We start from the raw sequence: 21,216 nt of genomic DNA on the forward strand, positions 1-21,216 counted from the left end.
TCAAACCTCTTGCTCACCTATCTAGGCTTGACCATTTCTGCACTTGTACCGTAATAAAGTGAACAATATCAACTGACTTGGAAATCAGCCTTAACCAGTTGCCTCAAAAGACTTGTAAAGCCCTCAGAAATACGTTTCTAGGCTCAAACTGACCGGAGTGTTATTGTGATGTGGATTGAACAGAGCGAAGTTTATGATAAGGTATTAGTCATTAAATTTTGTGTGTTTTTGACCAGACGTGGGACCGTAACGAATTTGTGATTTTTTGGTAGGTTTCAAAACTATTTTAGAAAAATATTTCAAGAAAAAAATCCCACCACGTTTCTAGGCTTACCATAGGCTATCTCTGGGAGGAATATGAAAAATTTTGAGTTTTCATCATGTGCCACGACTGGCGGTACGTAAGTGGACATTCCCTCAAGAACTTTCAGTGACAGAAAAAACCTCAGTATGTAAATTCTGTTGAACCAAATGAACTTCCGTAAGCGAGTTTCCACGTCTCAATCGTATTATTGTAAGAGTCTGAAATAGGCGAACGAAGAACATTTGATGTTATAATCTGGCTGCCTAAAACCAAATTAAAGAACATGTATCTCTCTGTGATTATCAAAAGAGTATAAGGGCGCACTATCGAGCCTTCGTCAAAGTGAAAGTCAGTTGAATTGAAACCAGTCATAATCATCCTTTGTCATGCTATGGTAAATTTAGCAACCGTGACGTCGGCGCATCAAGGTAGTCATTTTACTAACGAGAAAATTCGAGTTGGTCATTACTGATTTAATGTTGGATGAAAATCATCAATTCACATCTCCTTTTCTCATTACCGTCTACCGCTCACAGACGAGAAGCAATTCGACCTGTTCAGCCTTCAAATCCACATTCAACGAGTCGGTGCTTTTTCCTCATTGTCTAGAAAAAGGTAAGAGTTTCGACAGATTCGTCGGCCGCCAACGACATTCAACTGTTTGCAAAATATTAATCAGGATTAGTAACAGTTAAATTTACCTCGCTTTACAGTTTGCCTCTGCCTTACAATTTTCCTTTTGTCTCAGATCCAAATCAAGTGATCGACCGTGATCATGTCGTTCAAGTTCCTTTTCATCTCCATGATGGCCACCGCGCTGTTGTTAGACGAAGCTTCAGCAAATACCTCTCCACGCTGGGTGAAGCTCAACAAGTCTCCAGTTTGCTTCGGAGCTCAAGGGAACCAGTACGGTCGTTTTTCCTACAATCAGAACGTCTTCGTGAGCCAGTTCATGCTGGTGCACCGCACGGGAACGGTATCGTGTGACAAAAAGCTTTATAGCTACTGGGGATGTACTCCAAATCATACTGGCCTTGCTGTCGTCCTAACTGACGATCAAAACAGAATCCTTGCTCTAGCTGCCTCAACAGTCAACAAGTATGGATGGTATAATCTGGCAGGACACACCTCGTCTTCGTCTGCTCTCGTGTTCTGTGCTCCCAAGAAGCGTCACTGTATCTTCCGTAACAGCGAGCTGCGCCTGTGGTATGGAGAGGATTTAAAGGGCTCCACAGAGAGCAACAACGCCGGGAAAGCGTGTGCAGATGTGTATGGTCTTTTGGCTTAAACCACTCTGTGCTCATACACCATATCTTGAAACCTCGAAAATGATTTTTTTAGGAAACACTGTAGAAATTTGAATGAAAGCAATAAAGTAACTCACAGGTGAAGACAGCTGTTTTAGTTGACTCGAAACAATTCCGCCTTCAAAAAAGGAACCTCAAGCTTTCTGCTAAGGCTCTTGCGAGCATTTGCATCGGTTGCAAAAATATATTTGCGAATCAGGCGGCGTTTTAGACGCATTTCGGAGGCATGACGGCCACAGCCATTTAGAAGAGTCAGGCATTCAGAATTTAGAAGACGAAATTAATACTGATTTTAATATCAAAAACTGGGATGTTCAGAAAAAGAGCTGCCACGTGCATGTGGCCAATTTGACCAACTTCACTGAACGTAATTAGCAGATTTCCGAGTTCTTTAGAAGATTCAGTCGAAGCGAGAGAAAGAAAGAGGCAAAATAAAGGAAGAAAGGAAACCAATTAGCCAAAACAAAAGCAGAAAATTGCCCAAAATTACCTTTGGACTATGCACAAGCTTTAAGATTCATGAGAAGGCACACACGTCATGTCAGCAAAGTCCAACCCCCATATCGCCCCGTCCCAAATAAGTACCCTATATCCAACGTACGGCACATTCTCCGCTTCGCTTGACTCACCTAATACTACTTCATTTTGTGCTTGTCGCTATGTTTAACATCCCCTCCCCTTCCCCCCTCAAATCCCGGTAATGATAAACTTCAATACGGTACTGTGACAGATAAACTAGCTTAAAATTTTTCATGTACCATCTTTGAGTTTATTTAATTGTAAATTTTAGCCACCTCGCCTTTCTGTAGTGCTGGTGAACAGTGCAAACACTGCCTACAAATTTTGACTATCTATTTTATTTTGAAATTCAATGCTCTGAAGTGATATCACGATCAGCAGTACTACACGCTTCTCCGTTTCTAACTTGGGTCTTGTCATATCGGGTAATAATTTGGATATCATTTCAGGAACAGGATCGTTTCGGGAGCTAATGCACAAGAGTCAGAGGAGAGGAAAGAAGCTAAGTGAAAAAATAAGATTGCATAGTTGGTTCTAGCTGTTCTTCCTCTTAAGGCGATTTCTCGGAATTGCATTGCGCATCCCTACGGCGCACGATTTTGACGTCTCACGAGCGCGTCCACATACACAAAATCTACAATATGATGGCTTTTTCTAAAAGGCTTGGCTTGCGAGAGACAAATCATCGTTTTTTCCTCGGAAACGAGTAGCGGGACCTAAAGAGTTTTTTTTATTTGATTTGCATGCAGAGATCACCTTCTTTCTACACAATGAATGTGGACCAATTTCTATTGCAGAGTAAAAACTTATCATTAAAAATGAGAGCATAGGTAGCACTTGAAAAAATATTAGGGCCATTTAAACGGATAAAATAAACCGCAGATTACACAAGCCGCGGCTAACATAAGATGCGAACTGGACCATTTATACGAGCGCGGCTTATATAAGACGCAATTGCTCGATAAATGGTTCACGCCTTATTCATGACTAATGCCTCGCTTTTGTGATGGTTGTCATAGCAATCGGGGAATTGCGCGAGCTGTCCCTCGAGCGCGGCTCGAGCGCGGGAAAAAGTTGTACTTGCGCAGTGTCAGTTCGCGTGCCTTACGTGAGCCGCGCTACTATTTATACCAGTGGTTTCGCGTCTTATATAAGCCGCTGCTTAATTAAGCCTAGCTCAAAACCCTTGTCTTACACAAGCCGCGGCTTATGTTATCTGCGGCTTGTGTAAGAGGTGAACTGACCAAAATGTACCGTTTATACGGTAAGTTCGCGTCTTATGTAAGCCGCGGCTTATTTTTCTCGTATAAATGGCCTTAATATGTGGCCTCAAGAACACTGCGTGCTTGGAACATATTGTATTCCTGTCGACTAAATATCAGTGCCTTTATCATGAATGTACGTCAAATTGCTCCTTAACATTGATTAAAAAGATCCATTGTTGTATTTTTCCCTTAACTTTCTCCCTATTTTTCTGCTCTTACAAAGCGTAAGGTGAATCGTTCAGATATAAACGTTTCTGAAAGCAGATAATTTTAGGAATTATGGGGCTTACTGAAGGTCCTCCTGCTCCTAAACGAATACCGGACCCCCTCCCTCCTATTTTTATTTCAAATTTGAAGTTCTCTTCATATATGCCGCCAATTTTTCACGCTACTTAAGAGGGAATGTCCATAACACCGAGCCATATCGGAAATATGTGGCACATGATGAAAAAGAAATATTGTGAGGATTTAGACATTAGGTTAGCCTTCCCTTCCCATAAGTTAAGTAACATGTTCAGTGTGAAGTGCTCGATCCCCAATACGCTCCGTTCCCAGGTGGTTTACAAATTTACATGTGCAGGATGTCATGCCAAGGTTCGTGAGCACTTACTCTCGGATCGCAATTCCCATATCTATAAACATCTTTAGGGTTCTGAGTCATGTAAGAATATATGCTCTTTTAATTGTTTTTACATCTTAGACTCGGCTCTCACTAATTTCCAACGTAAGATCAAAGAAGCCCTTAATGAATGAGTTGCCAGTAATCGGATACCCGTGTTTGCGCAAAGAACTCTGGGATCGTCAGGGGGCAAACATTGCAAGTCGCTAGAAGGAAATGTATGGCGAAAAGTTGTTTCGACGCCCAAAAACATGGTTTGGGGGAGAGATCAACTCTTTTTCGCCGTTGTTTTATTGCGAATGGATTTTGGCAGTGTTGATACATGGAAAATGTAAGTTTTTGTTTGAATAACCGTGAAATAAGTGATAAAATTGACCCATAAACTACCATTTACTTGCGTGAGGTTTATTGTGAAATACATTGAAGAGAATATTGAAAATTTCAATACGCGCCTGATCTCAAGAGGCTACCCGAAGCAAATGGTAGAAAAGACCCTCCGAGAAGTTAAATATAAAGACAGAAAAGAAGCTCTAAAACAGAAATCGAAAATTGCGGAAGGAACTACTACCCTTTGTGTCGGGCAATTTCACTCAACCGTCAGTACCAAACTTTGGAAAGCATAATCACGCACAAATGGCACTTTTAAATACAAATACTCAGAGATATACTCAAGGAGCCACCCTTGATCTGTTATAGCAAAGGAAAATCACTGAAATACGTGCTTGTAAAAGCAAAACTGAACAGAGACTTTGAGCAACACAGTAGCCACACAGCATGAGTCGCGCTAGCCTACGTAACAAGCGTTTCCGTGGGGTTTGGAAGCAAAGAAAGACCGAGGAACGGGATTTTCAGTGTTTTGTCTGCGCGGAAAATGGGACGAGAACCAAAAAAAAAGAAAGAGGGGGGTGGGAGAGGGGAAGGAAGGAAACGCTTGCAGACAAACCCCTGGATTTTGAAAACCTCCGTTCGCCAGCGAACGGAGCTCGTGATTGGTTGGGCTAGTCCAATATTATTACTAACTATGAATAAATTCTTTATTGACCAAGCTTGTTCGGTCAAGACATAGTTAGTAGAAATGGTCAAGATGGCTGGACATTGGCCTCGTTCTTTATTTTGTTTTATTTTTTATTTTTTTATTTTTGCTAGTTTATGGACCTCGACTCCGTCTCGGTCCATAAACTCGCAAAAAAAGAGCTTGGCCAATATCCAGCCATCTTGACCGAACATATCCATTTTTGACACGTGACAAAATCCTATCAAGTGACCATTGCGTAACAAATTAAATCGGACGCCGTATTTACATTTCGGTTATGCAACGTGAGCGAAGAGAACAGAACATAAGTATTTCTCATTAGCAAGCAAGGGACTGACGCTGGAAGGCTTCACTACTTCTATGGATTGTTGTTTAAGAACAAGGGATAGGAATGTGGCGGATTATCTCGGAGTCATTGATTGAATGTCAATATCGGATGTAGTTTGCCGAACTCCATGCGTCGCAATGGTTATCGTGTAGGATTCTGAATACACCAGTACTTAATATTTGAATGTAGTATCTTACAGAAGGTGAGCTAAACATGACTTTTCTGCCAAAGTTAAAGTCCAAATACCGAGGAAATCAAATGCAAGAAGACATTTTCACGTTCCTTTTGATTATCTGGTCACAGGCACTTGCCTTTTGTTTTCGTTTCCAGCATGTTGGTGTTGTGATTATCATGATTTTGAGAGCGTTAGTACTCAGCGCTGATGAAAAGCCCGAAAACAATTTTTATACCAGGTGTTACACTGACATTTCTTGTTTCGAAAGGTCAGAATTTTAGGCGTTTTGCTGTTTTACCGAGTGGTGAATTTGCCGATTAAAAAAGTGGGCATAATTAAGAATTTTGAGGAAGCGAATTTTTAGTGACTTCAAGCGGTTGGTCGTGACCTTGAAAATTAACCCACAGAAGTATAATTTGCCTCAAAAGACTTGTAAAGCCCTCAGAAATAAGTTTCTAGGCTCAAACTGGCCGGAGTGATATTGTGATGCGAATTGAACAGAGCGAAGTTTAGGATAAAGTATTAGTCACTAAATTTTGCGTGTTTTTTACCAGACGTGCAGTGGGACCGTAACGAATTTGTGATTTTTTGGCGGGTTTAAAAATGTTTCAAGAAAAAAATCCCACCACGTTTCTAGGCTTACCATAGGCTATCTCTGGAAGGAATATGAAAAATTTTGAATTTTCATTATGTGCCACGACTGGCGGTACGTAAGTGGACATTCCCTTAGGAACTTTCAGTGACAGAAAACACCTCAGTATGTAAATTCTGTTGAACCAAATGAACTTCCGTAAGCGAGTTTCCACGTCTCAATCGTATTATTGTAAGAGTCTGAAATAGGCGAACGAAGAACATTTGATGTTATAATCTGGCTGCCTAAAACCAAATTAAAGAACATGTATCTCTCTGTGATTATCAAAAGAGTATAAGGGCGCACTATCGAGCCTTCGTCAAAGTGAAAGTCATTCGAATTGAAACCAATCATAATCATCCCTTGTCATGCTATGGTAAATTTAGCAACTCTGACGTCGGCGCATCAAGGTAGTCATTTTACAAACGAGAAAATTCGAGTTGGCATTACTGATGCAATGTTGGATGAAAATCATCTATTCACATCTCATTTTCTCATTACGGTCTACCGCTTACAGACAGGAAGTAATTCGACCTTTTCAGCCTTCAAATCCACATTCAACCAGTTAGTGTTTTTTCCTCAATTTCTGACAAAAAGGTAAGAGATTCGACAGATTCTCCGGCCGCCAATCAGGATTAGTAACAGTTAACTTTACTCTGCCAAAAACTAGAGTTTGTCTCTGCCTTACAATTTTCCTTTTGTCTCAGATCCAAATCAATTGATCGACCGTGATCATGTCGTTCAAGTTCCTTTTCATCTCCATGATGGCCACCGCACTGTTGTTAGACGAAGCTTCAGCAAATACCTGTCCACGCTGGGTGAAGCTCAATAAGTCTCCAGTTTGCTTCGGAGCTCAAGGGAACCAGTACGGTCGTTTTTCCTACAATCAGAACGTCTTCGTGAGCCAGTTCATGCTGGTGCACCGCACGGGAACGGTATCGTGTGACAAAAAGCTTTATAGCTACTGGGGATGTACTCCAAATCTTGCCGACATTAATGTCGTCCTAACTGACGAGCAAAACAGAATCCTGGCTCCTGCTGCCTCAGTAGTCAACAGTAAGACTGGATGGTATAATCTGGCAGGTTACACGTCGTCTTCGTCTGCTCTCGTGTTCTGTGCTCCCAAGAAGCCTCACTGTATCTTCCGTAACAGCGAGCTGCGCATGTGGTATGGAGAGGATTTAAAGGGTTACACAGAGAGCGACAACGCCGGGAAAGCGTGTGCAGATGTGTATGGTCTTTTGGCTTAAACCACTCTGTGCTCATGCACCATATCTTGACACCTCGAAAATGGTTTCATTTAGGAAACACTGTAGCAATTTGAATGAAGGCAATAAAGTAAATCAGAGGTGAAGACAACTGTGTTAGTTGAGTACCTTACTCGAAACTTATTCAAATTTAGTGTTTTGGACGCATTTTGGGGGCCAGAAATGACAGTCACAGCCATTTAACAGAGTCACTAAATTATAATTCACGGCAGACTAAATTAATATTATAATCCTAATGTAAAGGAAAAGTAAACATTCACGAATACTCAAACGTAGATAAACATACTAAATAATGACGTTTTCAACGATTTTCCGAAAATGTGCGCACCATTTTCCGAAGATTTCCGAAGATCCTCTAAAGAGTGTCCGAAGACCTCACGGACGTTTCCGATCATTTTCCGAAAATGGCCGAAAATTACCGAAGATTCCCAAAGGTAACTTAAGATTCATCATACACCAACAAGGGAGGGGGGGAGGGGCTTGAGGACGTTCCTATAATGCAGCGCGTCGAAGTTTGCGCGAGTCCACTCAGATGATACACCAACAAATTTAAGTAGAGTTGAAGAGTCAAACATTATGTCATCAATATCATCGCAATGAAGTCGTCGTAATTTGACACGTGTTCAATTTCGGCTTTTCCCAGACTTGAGTATCATAATAAATTGCAAGACAATAGAAGGAAAGAAAATTAAAGGGTCATCAAACTGCAGCAGGGAGCCATAATCGGGGACGGAGACCGTAAGCGCGCGCCATTTCTAGTATTGGGGTTGTCCCCATGATATGGGACAATAATTCTATTTTTAGAACAAATTGCGCCATCGCCTGAGGCACACGCTGCGAGGATTTTTGCGGATGTCGCGCGGGGGAAATGGCGTCCGAAATTCCCGAAACGTTTCATGTTTTTGGCCCACAACTCAACGCGTTTACGTCTGTTGGAATTTTGCTTAAGTAGTTTCGTCGGAAGCTGCTCCAGTTTGAGTGAAGTAAGACAGTGTCGAATTTACGCATGTTCCGCTTTAAGCCTAGATATATATCGCTGACCAAGTTGTGTTCCGACGGATGCTTGTTTTACATGAGCTGTACATTACTCCACTCTAAGTTTCACATATGTTGAAGATTAACAGCTTTTCGAAAACACAGCAAAAAACTAGTTGGGTATATTTGGATATAGCAGCGTTTTCAGGGCTTCAAAGTTTCCCTCCTCTTGCCACAGGCGAGTCTATCTCGACCGAAAAGTAAAACAAAAAAAATAATTGCAAGTTTGAGTTTCGCCTGAATTGTAAGCAACGTTTGATGTTTTATCAAGGCCCAATAAGCGACAATAAAGTTTATGTCGGTAGCTGCTGCTCAGTTTTGTTTGTGTAAAAATCCAATATATTGTCTGTTGTCGATGAATAAGAGCGCCCGCCGATGCGTGTTTTGAACAGTCAGTAAAACATGACAAATTGGACTTCCCCACTTCTGTGAAAACGTACATCGAACTCATATAATATCTCTAGTTTTTAAATATGTTTAAGGTTGATAAATGTTTGAGAACATATTAAAAGCTTAGCTGAAAATATGTGAATACAGCAGAAATAGTCAGCAAAATTACGATGACGCTTTCTTTAATCATCTCGAATAACGATTTTGATTTTTTTTGTTTGAGTTATCAAAACTCCTTGTTTGTTTTATTTTCGCCCTGTAAAATTTCACTATGTTAAAGAAACACACATGATATTAGTAGCCTTTTGGCGTTGGTGAAAATTGCTGCAGCATCTCGGCACAAAAGACCACGAAATAAATCTTTGTCAAGGTTTGCTGACAATTGAAAACACTGACTCGGACTTGAAAGAGCACGCGCTGCACCGGCGTCGACAAAACCTGGATCGGACCGGACCGGACCGGATCACGGATCGGATCACGGACCGGATCACGGATCGGATCACGGATCGGATCACAGAAAAAAAAAAAACGTTTTAACGCAAAAAATAATCAAATCGTTTATAAGATAATAATAAATAAAAAATAAAAGTGGAAAACTAAAATATGTTAAATAAAAATAAGAATCCCGAATTTGACGCAATGACATGTTAATTACAGAGAATGACAAGAGGTCAGTTAAAAAGCCACAGAAGCGCCTGATTTACGACGAATTTAAATTGTAATGAACAGGCAGATGTAGTTATATTTGAACGTTAGTTGGCTTGAAGCTTGCGTGAACCTCCCATTCTCGTTTTTGAAATTGTTGTTAGTATCAGTAGCTAATTCTCGGCTACTTTTTCGTGTCAGATGTGAGCGCTACAGTTAGCGTTAGAGTTAATGAGAAAGCTTACGTACGAAAGCTTTAGGACATGACTTGCTTTAAAGGAGCTACGTCACGATTTGCGCATCTTGAAAAAACTAGCCTAGTTTTTCAAGTTCGTCATTTACAGTCCTCGTTAATCTTTGCCATCCTTAACGATCCTCATTCCGTTTTGATTTGTTCTTGCCTCTTAAGTGCTTTCTATCCTAGAACACGATCATTTTAAGGTTTTATTCCATATAAAGGCAACTCTTTACGACCCTAAAAATGACTTTAAAAATCGTGACGTAACTCCTAAAATGTTGTCTATTCTCGGGTTGCGTTATCGTTCACACTATCGATGTTATTCCTATAATTTTTTGTAAAACAGCTGTATTTCCTTGAAATACAAATGGTCTGTTTCGTATTATTCCAGTGCGAAATATCGTATTCCAAACTCACATCTTGTAAAAGTATAGACTTGTCTCAGAAACGGAAATTGTTTGAAATCATCAGGTGTTTAACATTATTAGTGTTTTTAGTTTTTGTGTTTCGATTCATACGTTCGTCCTATTATTACCATGCTGACGCGTTTTATGACGGTTTACCTTTGATGCAAGCGAATATACGAAATATCATTTATCTGAACTGCGGAGAAAGATATGAAGACATGATTGATCATCGCAATCAAAACCCAACAGCCTGAAAAAAATTCATCTGTGACCAGGGCCCTGTTTCTCGAAAGCCCCGGAAACTTTTCGGGCCCGTAAAGCCATTTTTAGTTCATCTGTATCTAAAAACGGAGATGTGTATACGCCTGAAACTTCTTGTATGAAGGGAACCTCTGTTCATATTAAGAATACGTAAATAAAACAGCTGTGTAATCGTAAGGTTCGAGATTTTGCTCTGGCTTTGCGGGCCCGAAAAGTTTCCGGGGCTTTCGAGAAACGGGCCCCAGCTCCCAGTTGGCTTGATATTATAAAAGAATAAAGGAATATCACACCTGAATTGAATAAAACGTTCTGCTCACAGTAGTCACTCTAGTGTAATTTGCTCAACAAAATTTTGAATTTTGAATCTTGAATTTTTAATTTTGAATTTTTTTTCCTTGATCCGATCCGTGATCCGATCCGTGATCCGGTCCGTGATCCGATCCGTGATCCGGTCCGTGATCCGATCCGTGATCCGGTCCGTGATCCGATCCGTGATCCGGTCCGATCCGATCCGATCCGATCCAGGTTTTGTCGACGCCGCGCGCTGCACTATGCAAATGAGCTACTGAATGTACGCGTCAGACTTTCCTTTCAAAAACTTTTGCAACCTCGCCAAACAAACAGAAACCATAAGAAACTATCTAAAACAGGGTTTGGTTATGATTAAGCATTTTTTGGGAAACTCACAAATCAACTCGATACCAGAGTAAAGAGTTTTCTTACATAACTTTTTTTCACAGAACAAACGCAAAAACTTACGCGTACAACTAGCGCGAGCAGATATTATTCATTCACAGCGCGAAAAAAAAACTCACCTTTTCCATTAGCTCAGAGCATAAAACTACATATAAGAGTCCTGATTCTTATTCCCTGCCTTATTCCCTGCCATCGCTGTGAAAAATCTGCATGAGAATCTCGCAGCTCTCACCATTTGATCACTCAACGTGACAACATCCACGTGAGAGCCCCCGACACGTGCGTGGATCCGCGCGGATATATGACGTCAGGATGGCGCGATTTGATCTAAAAATAGAAAAATTGTCCCATAGCATAGGTGCGCGCGGATCCCAAGACTTACGGTCTCCGTCCCCGATTATGGCTCCTGACTGCAGATGAAAAGGAGGAAAGGAAAACAAAGAAGCAAACATAAGGCAGAAAAATTGCCCAAATGTTTGACTATGTACATGATATAAGATAGCTGCATCGTAATTGAAGACGATTAGCGAATCAAAAACGCATTGACTGGATCGAGAATGTCACATTTTTCATCAGAATTTCAGGTTGTGAGGAATAGGCCAGGGGCGGGGGAGAACACTCTGCGACGCCTGGCACTTTTTGTGTATCTGAATCATCCAACAAAAAATGACGTCACATCCGGTAAAAAAGAGCGCTGAGCGGCAAAATCAAATTTGAATATGGCATAATCGTTCTCTCAGTAAGTAAAATGGCAATATTTTGCAATCGGCCGGGTATTTTTAACGTTTTATTTGGCCACGATAAACAAAATTTTGTCTTCTTCCTCGTCATATCAGTTTGTTTGAAGGACAGGGTAATTATTTATTCAAAAACACGCTGTTTTGAAGGCGTGTTTTTTACGAAATGTCGCCATTTGTTCCTCGCTGAATTCCACAGGAGTCATCGTTTGTGTGAAAATAATGAATTCTAGGTAAGTTGCACTCAATTCAAATATCCTATTCTCTTAGGTAGGCATCACACTGAGAAAAATGCACGACAGGTTTCTAGACATTGGGGAACCTTATTAACAGAAGCACATTTTTTAAAATTTACTGTTGCCAAACACTCGAGAGTACTTGAGTGCTGTTAATCGTATCACTGCAAGAATAGACCCACACACATAACGCGCTTTGCAGAACTTTCTTGCCGATCGACACTAACACAAACTCACGTGTTTGCTCATGACTCAAACTGATGCCATAAAATATGTTACGATTGGTTAGGAACCTTAAATAAGATATGTTTTCCCTAAGCAATCCCTTAATCGATAAACGCTTCGTTACAAGCAGGCCGTGAACCCCTTTAAAAAAAGCAAGAGGATTAGTTTTAACGGCGATGAAGTAATTTGGGCATGTCGTGGTTTTTTCTCATTTATAATCAAAATTATTTTTCCGCTTCAACAGTGTTAAACGTCAGCAACGCTAAGTTCCAATACCCTCCCCCCCCCCCCCCCACCACTGAGGTCAAGCATGCACCTTTTTGTTCTTCAAACCCTCTTATTTGCCCTGTTTGCAGACCAAGTTCCTTATTTATTAATCCCTGTCATTTTGGCAACCCATTTTGAAAGGTTACTAAAACATTGTGCATTATATTTCAGTGTGCTTTCCCTATGTAATCTTACATCAAGATATTTCAATCCCTAAGGGAATGAGAGAACACTAGCAATACTGGCAATTTTCAGTAATTCATCACTCTTTCAATATGCCATCTAAACAAATTGTTCGTAAACAGTAGAGAAATTTCATGCCCCTACACCTAGCCATAAAAGGAAGTCTGGGAACAGGCAATAGCAACAGTGACACTGCCAGGCTGGTGAATTTTACAAGGTAATGAACTCATGTCTAACAATGATGGGTGATGATGAAGCATGGTGCAGTGGAACTGAAGAATCAGACTGTGAGTGACAGTGATAGAGTCAGTGTCGTGAGAGTGATGCTAGTGTCTGTGAACTTGGACCAGATCAGCAAAGAAAAGGTTTTGTACTAGAAATTGACAGAGAGCAACAAGTTTGTGCTAAAAAGCTGAAGAAGCTGGCTCAGACCAGTCTTAAAGCCAGCATCTACTTACAGTACTTGTCAAGAGTTCCTGACTTGTGTATGTGGGAAGGCTCTCTGTAATGACCTATATAGGGAGGCTCAGCTCACGATGAGTACCTTTTTCAGGCTTCAGGCATAAAATTAATGATAGGGATTTCACAAGTTGAGGTGTATGAAAGGGTAGGAAAATCTGTCATTTAGGGATTCCATTCTTCTGGTTCTAAAGTGTTGTTGAAAAGCTCTCATTTACTCTCCTCAGCCAGAATGAAGAGATTCTATAATATTATTTATTAACTTCTTTCCAAGGGAATAGAAAAGGGATGCAGTATTCTTAAATAGGTTTGTTAAAGGGGTACATTTACCCTTTTGCAATGTAAGGTCGACAAAAGAGGTGCCATTTCTATCAAAATGGTACAAATGTATACAAAAGGGTAACGGGTAATGGACCTTGAGATAAGGCCTTTCCATTTAAAACTTTGTAGAATACCCCTTTCCCCCCCCCCCCCCCCCCCCAGCTTGTGAAACAAAGATGTTCAAATTATTGTTTTGTGAAAAAAGGCAATTATTAAAAAACAAAACAGTGCCAAGAGATTAAGTGATTGTCAATGCAAGTTTCCATTTGTATTTTGAATGAAAATGGGTATAACATGATCCTCAAGTATACTATGCAGCTTCACAGAGAGGCCCAAACTGATGATGAAAACATATGTTTTAACACTTAAAATTCTCTTTTTGCTTCTTCCCTTGTACCTTGTGATCTTTGTAGGGAAATTCTGAAAAGGTCCCAACCCCCCCACCCCCCCCCCCCCCAAAAAAATTCAAATTTTATATACAAATCACTTTTTTATCTTGAAAATGGTCTGACACAACAAAACATTTTTATGGCTAGCTAAACTACTTATTAGGAAAATAAAAATGTTCAAGGAAAAAATGAACAGGAAGAAACAACAACAAATTAACTTTTTTCTTTCAGAAGAGCTACTACTTGTATATTTTTTTAACTTACATGTAGGTCAACATAATTTGTTTTCACAATTTACCACAAAAGAAAACACCACAGAAAGGAGAACTATAGTTGTGGCATCTGAGCTACAATTTTAAATGGAAACATTTCCCAAAAAAATTTCCAAATTATATTCTTACCAGTACAACAAAATACCAACTATATTTTGCAGAGAAGTATACTTAATTAATAAAATTGATGTACAAATTTTTGTACACCTGATCTTACAGAGTGCAACCTTTGGTTTAACTGGTTCACTTTACCGTTAAGGAATAATTAAATAAATCACAACAGAGTGGCTTTGTATCTTTATTATAATTCTCATTATCAGTAGAGAAATCACACTTGTACACTGGTCCACTGATCAATACTCTTACGTGTATGTTAAACATGGGAAAGCAGGTTGCATCATCTAATCATAACATTGTATGCCTGTGTGGGGTGTATATGCCAGGAGGTAACCACCTAAGAAAAGACAAACATAAATTATGTCATTGTTTCAATGACTCACCCTAAGTGGGTATTATGCTCATTACCACCTTAATAAACAAGATATACTAAAGTATAATTTTTAACTCCGCTTTAAACTTTTCAAACCTACAGTTTGTTTTCACTTTCAGAGAGGTTCTTAAATTCACAAGCACACCACCCACCCCGCTCAGCCGCAATTCCTACTCTCCCATACCAGGATCCCATTTCAACCCTCCAATAAATCAGTAATTTTTTTTCTAATTTTGGTCTGACTTAGATTCATCTCCACTCAGCCATGAAAGCAATGGTGGTAGATTTCTGTATATTTGTTGGTCTAGTTCACTATTGTTCTCAGATTCCCACCTCCCTTTTGACAGAATTAAATTCCATTAAAAAATAAACTACAGTAGTTTAATCAAATTAATGCAGAGGCAAACATTGAACCAGAAAATACTATAATTTTGGTATGAACAATACCAAAGTATAACTTACATAATTAATATCACATCTTTTCTATTGTAATTTAAGACAGTACAACTACTAATAGATTGACCACAAAAACCTAAAAACATGACTTTAGAAACACAGGTAAGTGAGAATATTGCCAGTTTTGCTTTTGCCACCAATCACTCTGCTTTTTAAAAAAAATACATGGAAGATAATGCAAAGCAATAACAAAACCAGCCAACCAACCTCTGGCAATTCAATAAACACACCAAATTTCCCTGCAAAATTCTCTTCAACACCTTACAGTACATGTAAATGTCAGCAGCATAAATTCAACTCAATGATTTGGCATGCTACTATCATCAAATGTTTACCCCTTGATTCAGAATTTTTAGGAGTATCAAATAGAATTCCACTATAGATTACAAATGCTGTTTACCTTAACAAATATTTGCATTAATTCTGGAGATATTTAAGTTTAAAATGTGTAAAATATATGCAAAGGAGAGGACTGATGATGTCATACACCAAACCCAATATTACATCAAGTGCAGACCATATATACAGCAGAGATCATTGAAACTTGGTAGCCTTATAGTTCTACAGGCAACACACTAATATGGCTATAAAAATATGTTCCCAATTGGCAACTCAATCTTTTCCAGTCCCCTCTAACCCAATTTCAATAATGCAGTGATTTTCAGCTTGAAAAACATTAATCAAGACCATGAGGTGGCCAGAAAAGCCTAGAATATCAGGGAAGGTCTGAAATGCAGTCTGTTGCCATGGTAACAAAACTGTTAAGCTCATATTATGTAGCACATCTGCAAATTGCATCGTAATAGCACTGTCCCCACTGGAGCCCATGGTTCAGTAGTTTACTTGGACAATAAATTTCATAACTTTCCTGGGGGACTGGATGATCTAAATGGTATGTGGGAGACTCCCAGAATATTTGCAAGAATGTACGACTATCTCTTCACAGGTATTCATTAATAAATAAATAAATAAATAAATAAATAAATAGACACTAACACTACTAACATGATTGAGTCTGGAAAATATATATATTTTTAGTTTATGATATTTTGAAAAATTCCCCTCTCCCATCTAACATGCTGATCTTCTTTAATTTGGTACTTGAAATTGATAACAAGGATGCTACACCTTGGCAACTCGTTGGCCAGGATATATTGCACAGTCTTCACATCAGATAATGGGTCTGTACATATTATTTATGTATTTATTAAACAGAGATCTCCCCATCCCATCCCTATGGAAATTCCAATTTTTATTAATACTTTTCTTTAAAAAGTTTGACTTTTGAGACCCTCCCCATCCCTGGAATTTCCAATAATCTCCTTGGGGTGGGTATGGACATTTTCTAGAACCACAAAATAAAACAAATAAACAAACTTTAAGATAAAACGTTGAAGTACAAGTCGGTGGGACATATATACATTGATCAACTTATAAAGACATGATTGATCATTGCAACGTACTATACACAACTTAAGCAAAGGTGAAATTATAGCCTGAAAAAAAAATTAGGTGTGAACTGGATTCTAACCCATGACCTCCGTGATACCGGTGTGATAACTTAATTAATTAAAGTTCTATGCTACAACATACCAAACTGCTAATTTATTATGAAATGATGCAGCTAAAGGAGAGTTGTCAAGAAATCAACTTTTTTGTGAATTCTAAGATCAATATGAGTCTTCTAAATTTAAGATTATTATACCTAACAAAAGACATACAGTAGGGCACTGCACTGTGTGCTCTCTCTACACACTCTTCCTGGCAGGATAGTAATACATATACATGTACTTTTTTTTTGTTTGGAATATACTGTTACTGCATGGTCATACAAGAGGTACTAGTTGCTGCTGAGTAGTCTTAAAATAAGTGAACTAAGTGTGACAAAATATCATGTATATTAAATCTGCACCAGTTCAGTACAATTTAATACCAAATTTTAATCAGCCGCAAAAAAAAATTGTTAGCACCAGATATTACATGTATTTTGTGAAGGCTTCTGGAGGGGTTATACTTTTATAAAGTACCTGGCAGCAAGTACTATTTTGATTTACTAAAGCAAGACTGTAGTAACTGCTAAGAAAATGTGTTTTGTACATCCCAGAAAAATTGGGTGGGGGTCAGTGCAGCCCTCTTCACAAAAGTTAAACTCTTAACCTATTTATGACCATAATGTGTGATTTTCCCTACCCCATTTATGACTGTTGCAACTGCTACAGTTGCCCTAAACATAAGTTTTGAAGGACTTTTGTTGATGGTCTTATCAATAATGATGAAAATTGAGGTAGCTTATTCTAAAAAACATAACAAATTAAAGACTAGAGGGCAAAAGCCTTACCCTAGAGTATTTATGACCAAAACGGCTGAATAACCATACCCTTTGGGGCTGCACAGCCTTTCACTTCACTTCACTTCACTTCACATAGAGGAGAGTTCCCCCCCCCCCCCTAACGCTGGAGCAGGAATCAAAATATTATTGCCTTGATGACATAATAAAGATAAAATCTCAAAATAATCAAGAGTTACATATATGCATGGGACTTCACTAACAAAATGATGCCTGTTGCTTGCTATAAATTGTATATAAATTACTCCTACAATGTGCCAGAATTCTGTTAATCTGGTCACCAACAGGTCACAAAAATCTGACTGTATAATTAATAAATAAGAAAATGACCGACTGAGCTTTTGTTTGAGCCAGAATAGAGTGGCCATAATAACTAGGTGGCTGTGTTAACGGGGGTGGCTGTATGGTGAGGAACATTCCACAGTAGTGATAAGATGACACTCTCAAACACCAGTACCCATAAAGAGTTTGGACTGTATATTTCGCATAATCAGTTGGAAGAGGAAGAGGTAAAATGGAAATAAAATAGAATGGCTCTTGTGTACCAGAGACAACCCTTTCCCTGAGTTACCCTGGCGGAGCTAACTTTTCACTTATTTCTTTGCAAAATTCAACCAACCGTTTACACAAGGATGACGAACCAGACTTGGGGGTGTCAGACAATTCAGGTGGGCAAGTTGACTCGCCTTGGCAGCTAAAGTAACCAACAACTTTTCTTTGAGTATACATAAACACTTTGGCTCGCCTAACTGGAACAACTCTCGGCATGGTGAGTGTCACGTAATGCCTAGATTTAAGATTTAAAGCAGCAATTTGTATCAAAGAAGAGAAAATTAACTCAGCAAAACCCACTCTGATCAAATGAGTGAGGGAAACTTAAACAAAGACGAATAATTGCACATTTGATTATTCAATAAGAGTTACGAATAATCATGCAGGGTCAACTTTTACTCGGCCTACATGGGCTACATTTTCTCATACAAACACTTGATAAAGTTGCCTCAGGGGGAGGGTTATCCCGGGTACCCGAGACCATACAAATGGGACATGTGTTGCCTCAAAGAACACCCCCACGATTTTCAAAGGGGAAGGTCCATAAACAGGACCTTAACTTAGGGCAGCTTCAATGGCAGATTCCCTCTGATGGCTTGGATTTGAATAATTGATTTAATTACTTTTAAAGAGGACTAGAACTTAAAAATCTTGCTCGAATTTCGATCCAGCGAGGCATAAGTTTCAATGCCGTGAATCAAGTTTTTACTGGGCGTTTTAAAAGCACTCACCAAAGAGAAAGAGACTGATGACCCCAAACTACCGATACATATGTACTGTATCCTACTGAAAACAACACTCATCAACTAGAGATGTAGGAATGTGGGATACTGACCTTCAGCATGCGATCCAGCTTGTCTCTTCTACCAATACACGTGAGCCAAGAGCAACAAAAGCTCTGGTGACAGCGACTTTCGGAGCTAAACGGCTTCTGTTAATTATGTTCCCGTAGTACACAGTGCAAACTATGGCCAGCAATACTTCATCCAGGTTGTTGTTAACATTATAGGCTATTGCACTTATTGTTATCACTAAATCACGAACAACAAGAACCAAAAGTCGGAACAACACCAGTTTTGCAAATGTGTACAATTCGCCCGACGATGACGGAAGGCTCTCCGTTATTTTGCTTCAAAACAATAATAAACTTTTCTCTTTTCCCGAAATTTTTGCTTCAAAAGTCGAAGTAATGTGTCTGCAACATTCTTCCATACTCAATATAACATGAAACGAAACTGATGGTTTACAAATAGAGGGAAATCATGAGTAATCGAAACGCCATTTTCTCGCTTTGTGAAGCGAGCCGCGAAGCGCAGTTTAAACCGGATGTGACGTCATTTTTTGTTGGATGATGCCTATACGAAAATTTCAGGAGTCTTCTGCCCCGCCCCTGGGAATAGGCCCTTTGCAGCTGGGGTCACGTGACCAAATTTTTCCGAGAAAATTTTTGTATTATGTGCTATAGCTTAAAGAATGCCAGAAATGGAAAGAGCGCATCGAAAATACCAAAACGGCTAAGTTTGAGGCCCCTGGAATAAAAGAGTAAGTTTATACTACAGTTTGAATTTTCGGAAAATTTAGAGCAACTTTTTCTTTTTCTTTTAAAAATTGGGACCGTCATAACATCTCCTTCTTTAATTGTGGGGGACTCAAACTTGGCCATTTTGATATTTTCGACATGTTTTTCCATTTCTGGCATTCGTTAAGTTATAGCCCATAACTTTGTGAAAAATAGGTCACGTGATATTAAATGGACATGATGCCGAATTCGCTTAATTACATCAAAGGCCGAAGTAATCTTTTTACAGGCATTTTCAATATGGCATTCCCAGTTTAAAGTTTGCTCAATATAGACTCCAAGGGATTTAGCTGAAGCTACTTGAACTACGGCCTTGTATACTAAGAGAAACACTTTCTGTAACTTGCAATAACTTCTGCCTTGATCCAATGAGCATAAACTCAGTTTTTGTCTTATTTAGCTGATAACCGTCAGTACACGCTACTTAGAGTGAATTTCAACCTCGTTTCCCGCGTCCCCAAGCCAGGGAAAAGGCCCTGGGAACAAGGTTGAGTGAATTTCTCTAATTATCAAACATAGGAGCCGTTCACTTTCCTATGAGGTAGGGGGGGGGGGGGGTTGCCAGTTTAAGCAGTTTTTGATACAGTTGAGCAGTCATAAAAATAGACAAAGAACACCTAGATCATAGCTGGCATTGTCTTGACTGTTTTATGAAAGGGAGTTGCATGGTCGCTATAATTAGTGAAGGTTTGAACGTATTTACAGTTTTCAAAGCAGAGGGATCAGGAGGCATGCTGATCCGGGAAAAATTGATTTTTTTTAGGGATTCTGGCAGAACGTTTGCACATGATAGATGCTGTCATCACAACACCCACATTCAAACAGAAATAGAGAAAGCCTGAAAAAAAAGCTGACATTGCCCTTTTTAAGGGAGGTCACCCGTGGAGGTTGAGCTATTTTTACCAACCAAATTCAAGGGGTTTAGTTCCTGCTGTAGGGTACCTAGCATAGTAGGGGTGTCCGGAGGCATGCTCACCCGGACATTTTGGAATTTTCAGAGCCTCAGGAACGCTATTTTAGGTCTTCTGGCAGCACATTTGCACTATTATAAATGCTGTCATTACAATACAATAGCATGACAAAAAGCTGACGTTGCCTCTGTGGAATCTGTCAGTAAGGTAATATTTTGAGTGCCGCCCCCCTCCATTCCCCCCCTCCCACCCCCTTTAAATACCATATTTTGCAGCCGGCCCTCCCTTTTCAGCCATATTCTTTGGCATGCCTCCCCTTAAATTCCACCAGCCCCTCTAATATAAAAAAGAACAGTCCCTAGAACGGCAGAAATCAAACAATCGATTTTTTTTCCTACCACAAATAGCCCTTACATAGTTATGAAACATGATAGTTTTTTGAGCTCGACGCATTTTAGATTTAAGAAAATCGAGAAAGACGACTTTCGTGCCGACGGTCGCCAAAACGGCCGAATGCAAAAGGCTGAAAATTATACTCTTAAACTTAAGTTGCCTTCGCGTGTAAAGGAGAAGCAAAACTTATCGATCCTTTTTCTTAAAATGCATAGTATTCAAACAGGTTAGATCTTGACTTGAGCCCCATTTGAGAATAAACACACAGTTTTTAAAAG

General features: G+C 39.5%; 2 protein-coding genes and 1 long non-coding RNA gene across 5 annotated transcripts; 2 read left to right on the forward strand and 1 right to left on the reverse strand.

The window, feature by feature from the left end:
• Positions 1 to 754: 754 nt before the first annotated feature.
• Positions 755 to 1,695, forward strand: LOC149111635 (uncharacterized). Its single transcript, XM_089290573.1, has 2 exons — positions 755 to 919; positions 1,053 to 1,695. Exon 2 carries the CDS (start codon positions 1,080 to 1,082, stop codon positions 1,590 to 1,592), a length of 513 nt encoding a protein of 170 aa, XP_089146699.1. The 5' UTR covers positions 755 to 919; positions 1,053 to 1,079; the 3' UTR covers positions 1,593 to 1,695.
• A 3,582-nt stretch (positions 1,696 to 5,277) lies between these two features.
• On the forward strand, positions 5,278 to 7,540 carry LOC149111636 (uncharacterized). Of its 2 annotated transcripts, none has more exons than XM_089290176.1 (2): positions 5,278 to 5,577; positions 6,889 to 7,540. In XM_089290176.1, exon 2 carries the CDS (start codon positions 6,916 to 6,918, stop codon positions 7,429 to 7,431), a length of 516 nt encoding a protein of 171 aa, XP_089146302.1. In that variant the 5' UTR covers positions 5,278 to 5,577; positions 6,889 to 6,915; the 3' UTR covers positions 7,432 to 7,540. The 2 variants fall into 2 exon arrangements, with proteins under 2 accessions (XP_089146302.1, XP_089146301.1); XM_089290175.1 differs by lacking the exon at positions 5,278 to 5,577 and adding an exon at positions 6,653 to 6,778.
• A 6,955-nt stretch (positions 7,541 to 14,495) lies between these two features.
• LOC149111637 (uncharacterized) lies at positions 14,496 to 20,082 on the reverse strand. 2 transcript variants are annotated; one of them, XR_016207172.1, is made up of 3 exons: positions 18,891 to 19,468; positions 18,123 to 18,290; positions 14,496 to 14,664 (listed from the first exon to the last, which is right to left on the reverse strand). It is a non-coding gene; the product is annotated as an uncharacterized LOC149111637 (long non-coding RNA). The 2 variants fall into 2 exon arrangements; XR_016207173.1 differs by lacking the exon at positions 18,123 to 18,290 and having other exon boundaries at positions 18,891 to 20,082.
• Positions 20,083 to 21,216: the final 1,134 nt, after the last annotated feature.

This window comes from Orbicella faveolata, unplaced genomic scaffold, assembly GCF_042242905.1.
Source record: "Orbicella faveolata isolate gen_17 unplaced genomic scaffold, um_ofav_v1 contig_2, whole genome shotgun sequence".
In the NCBI taxonomy this organism is placed as follows: Eukaryota; Metazoa; Cnidaria; class Anthozoa; order Scleractinia; family Merulinidae; genus Orbicella; species Orbicella faveolata.

Bases quoted from the DNA above. Each gene is read 5' to 3' on its own strand.
- LOC149111635 (XM_089290573.1), top strand. From the start codon at position 1,080: ATGTCGTTCAAGTTCCTTTTCATCTCCATGATGGCCACCGCGCTGTTG.
- LOC149111636 (XM_089290176.1), top strand. From the start codon at position 6,916: ATGTCGTTCAAGTTCCTTTTCATCTCCATGATGGCCACCGCACTGTTG.